Raw genomic sequence first — 3699 nt, 5'->3', positions numbered from 1 at the left:
TATAGCAGCCTGTTCCCAAATCTTTTAATAACCCCAGACATGAAATACTGCCATGTTTCAGATGTGCTGTAAGTGATATTAATAGACAGGTGCTTCTCTTCCTCAACTCCCGCTCACAGTATCACACTAGCTGCTCTGCACTTTAAAATCATCACCTACAGCAGTTTCGTAGCGCGCTACGAAACTGCTGTGTGATTTAAATAAACCCCAGGGTTCCTTTAAACTTCTCACAAAATTGAATAGCTGATGTTGCCAATCTTCAGTTTCACCTTTGCTATGCTGAGATTCAGAATCACATTCCCTATAACATGAACCTCCAATAGATGAACCAACTGCAATTGATGAGACCACCATGATTTTACCATCCCACTGACTCAACACAGCGTCATATAAGCCAAAACAGAGCAAGTTTGCTAGAGATATGCTATCTGCATAAGTGTGATGGGGAGGTATCTGAAACCCATCAAGCAAAGGATGTAATCCATTGTTTTCAGCCCGGGCTATTTGGATGGGTACAAGACAAATAAGTTGACAGATCCAGTTTCCAGAAACATCAATGTTAAACAGATGGTACAAACCATGGTTGCCATGACGAGCAATGGCATTATCTTTCCCAAATTGCATGGTATCAAAATGTGGTTTATATATATTTGCATCATTGAATCAAACCTGAATGGCTGCATTGGTTGATGATGCAATTGCTAATCGAAGCTTATAAAGACTGTTTTGTTCCACACCTCTTAGCTGGAATTTTATTTGCCATGTCGCGGGACGAAAGCTTCCATCATTTTCAATCCTGTATGTGTGTGCAAAGCACCAATCTCTTCTCCAGTCACTAGTCCCAACTGTATATATCAAATCGTTGTCTTTGAATATTTCAGAATATCTTTCCCAAAGGCCATATTGCTGGAACCTTTCAGGATGATTGAGAAATAGTTTGTTGATGTGGCAAGGCTTGGGATCTGGAATGAAAAATTCTGCAGCAGTGCGATCTGGTAAACCTATCTCCCATATAGTAGGGCCATCTCTTGGGGGCTCATAGATCAAAATCCCAACATCTATCCTACAACCTGAATATATGTTAATCAAGCCTTCTTTCATATAGTCACCAAGAACACCCGGCACCCAACCATAGAGATTGTAGGTACCAGGGCAAACATTTTCTATAGTGAAAAGCCCGTTCTCATCAGCTTGACTCCAAAATTGGTAGCTCTTACTCTCTTTTTGCCAAGAGCCCTTTTCCCCAGGTGTGGACAATCCCAGAAAAGCAAAACGAGCAGGGTGAACATCCTCAACAACATATTTATCATGTACTAACAGTTGTCCAGTAATATATCCTCGTTCTGGTCTCTTTCTAAATAATGGAGATTCAGGCCACCCATAAGGCCAACTTTGTACCTCCTTTATCATCTGTAACTTTGCATCTTGCCACAAGGAGAATGGGTGAGCCTCTCTTGATGAAGAATTAAGATAAATGAAGACTGGGCCAAAATCCTTTTGCCACGCTTCTCCAGAACGAAACTTAGGACATAGCTCTTCACCCGCATAATGAGCACTATGAAACATTGCAAGCGATGTTGGCCCAACATGGGATGTCAAGTTTTGTTTTATTGGACCTCCATTACGAAATTCATCGCTAGGAGTGATGACCCAGAACCCAACCATGGGATCAAAGCTGATCCATCCATGGACTCTGTTCTCCCTATTGTCACATGAGTACTGGTACTTATCATCTACCTCGCCTTGAAGGCTAGGGTTCCCAGGATTTGAGAGAAAAACTGCTTCAGGATATGTAAGTATGTTGCATCTGTTTGGCATCCGATCATCCGGGGATGGCATCAATCTTTGCTTGTTATCAGCAATTGCCATGTAGTGAAATCTGTCTTTCCTCAATTTGAATGTAACACGAGTTTGATTGAGATTGAAATCTGGCCATCCCGTTGGACGCTCATATATCGCATAGGTGTAAAACCCACTACTCCCTCGAAGCAAAACAAACCTTTTGTCTATATTTAATGGTACCATCTTCCAACTGCTTGAAGGATTGTATGGCCTGAGGAAAGAGACTTCAACCTTATCCTTGTTAGCCTCGACCACTTTAAAAAATATCGCACTTGGCACATCAAACGTATCCTTCCCTCCTGGCTCGTTCCAATTGAGATCCCAGTATCCTCTGTTCGTTTCTTTGTTGAGAATTTCGAGCAAATTGTCAAGCCCTCCATAACGTATGCCTGTAATTATCCCCGCTGGTTTTGATATGGTGACTCGCACAATTCCATTATCTAATGCAATGTGAGCACCCTGATCCACAAAATACACATCGCCCCCCTAACACTTCCGCTACAGAGTGCAGAACTAATAGCATACTTATCAAAAGTGTGATAAATGTAATCTAATGTAGCGCAAGTCTTCTGAGAGCCATGGTTCTTGGAATATTTACAATCTCCCTCTGAATTTAACTTGTGCTTTGGTAATTCTTTAAACTCCAAAACTTCTGTGGCTGGAAATCACCAACATCTTCAGCGATATTATCCAAGGAAATGTTCTTCAAAAAGGACATGGCATCACCTAGCATGTAAACTTTGAGCTCAAATTCTGATGAAGCCTTGTTTACAGCTTGAGAAGTTTCTTGGTCGCCAGCTGGAGCATGTAACCGGCACGTTACCACGTTTGTAGAAGACAATATCTAAATAATACCATCCACCTTGACAGAGGAAATTCATCTACTTCGAACTCTGCCATTTGCGCCATCCTTCTTTTATTTCTATTTAATGCGCACTCACCCTTTTAACGACACCAGTTAACCTAAAACCAGCTCTTGTGCCACTAATAATGGCGGCCTTGTAGCATATAAAACTACTTGACACTTGGCATTAATCACCGCATTTGAAAAGAGCACTTTCATGTCTTCAATATATGCATTAATAATGAACCAACGTGCTCGATAATACTCAAGACATTTTCATTTATATCAGTCATTTTAAAAACCCCTGTATTTCTTAGATCCATCCATGGTGCCATCATGTTCTCCAGAAAGCAAGGCGGAATTAATAACTCCATTGGTGCTAGCCAATATCAAAGGCTTCTTTCTTCCATCCATTGTCAATGCCTCAGCCAGATTTAGGCTCGATATGCTCATTTCTTAATAAACCACCCCAAATTATACTAAGCAACAACATAGAAGCTATCTGCTTTTAGAGCTTCAGAGTATTTCTGAATCCTTCATGGACAATTTCTACAAGTTTGAAACTGGTCCCAAGGTCTGTCAAAACAATTACCAAGTACTCCGCAGCATGAACAAGGTGTGAACATGAACTTTATCATAAATATTTTTCAAATCTTTCAATCCATTGTGGCGCCCTGCTTTGTGAAAGAAGTTACAGATTGTGAAAAGACAATCCCAAATGTCAAACACTCTATGACTTATAAAATTTAATAGATTCTTTGTCTAGAGGATTCAACACAAAATCTCCTGCAAGTCTCCCATATTAGTATGTACATCTTTCACAATCACCCATGAGCCAGAATTCAGAGATAATTCCCTTAATGTATTTGATGGCAATCCTACAATAGCTGCATCATCATAAGGTGTCTCCTTGAACATACTGCCACTGCTCTCATCAACATTCCTGGAGGGAAGTAGAACTCTGTACAATAAGCATGCTAGGATTTGGACCTTCACTGAAAACTCAAACAAAT

At 40.6% G+C, this 3699-nt stretch overlaps 1 protein-coding gene across 1 annotated transcript; it reads right to left on the bottom strand.

Annotated features, from left to right (window-relative positions):
- Positions 1-648: 648 nt before the first annotated feature.
- LOC149187712 (putative rhamnogalacturonate lyase B) lies at positions 649-2751 on the bottom strand. Its single transcript, XM_089409742.1, has 2 exons — positions 2698-2751; positions 649-2328 (listed from the first exon to the last, which is right to left on the bottom strand). The coding sequence occupies exons 1-2, from the start codon at positions 2749-2751 to the stop codon at positions 664-666; spliced, it is 1719 nt and encodes a 572-aa protein (XP_089265868.1). The 3' UTR covers positions 649-663.
- Between the last annotated feature and the right edge of the window lie 948 nt (positions 2752-3699).

The sequence above is a fragment of the Pinus tabuliformis genome, chromosome 3_1 (assembly GCF_031772625.1).
Source record: "Pinus tabuliformis cultivar Carrire ecotype Pingquan chromosome 3_1, CPIR1, whole genome shotgun sequence".
NCBI classification, from domain to species: Eukaryota; Viridiplantae; Streptophyta; class Pinopsida; order Pinales; family Pinaceae; genus Pinus; species Pinus tabuliformis.
Note: the sequence above shows the minus strand (reverse complement) of the source record. Positions and strands in the feature narration are given on the sequence as shown.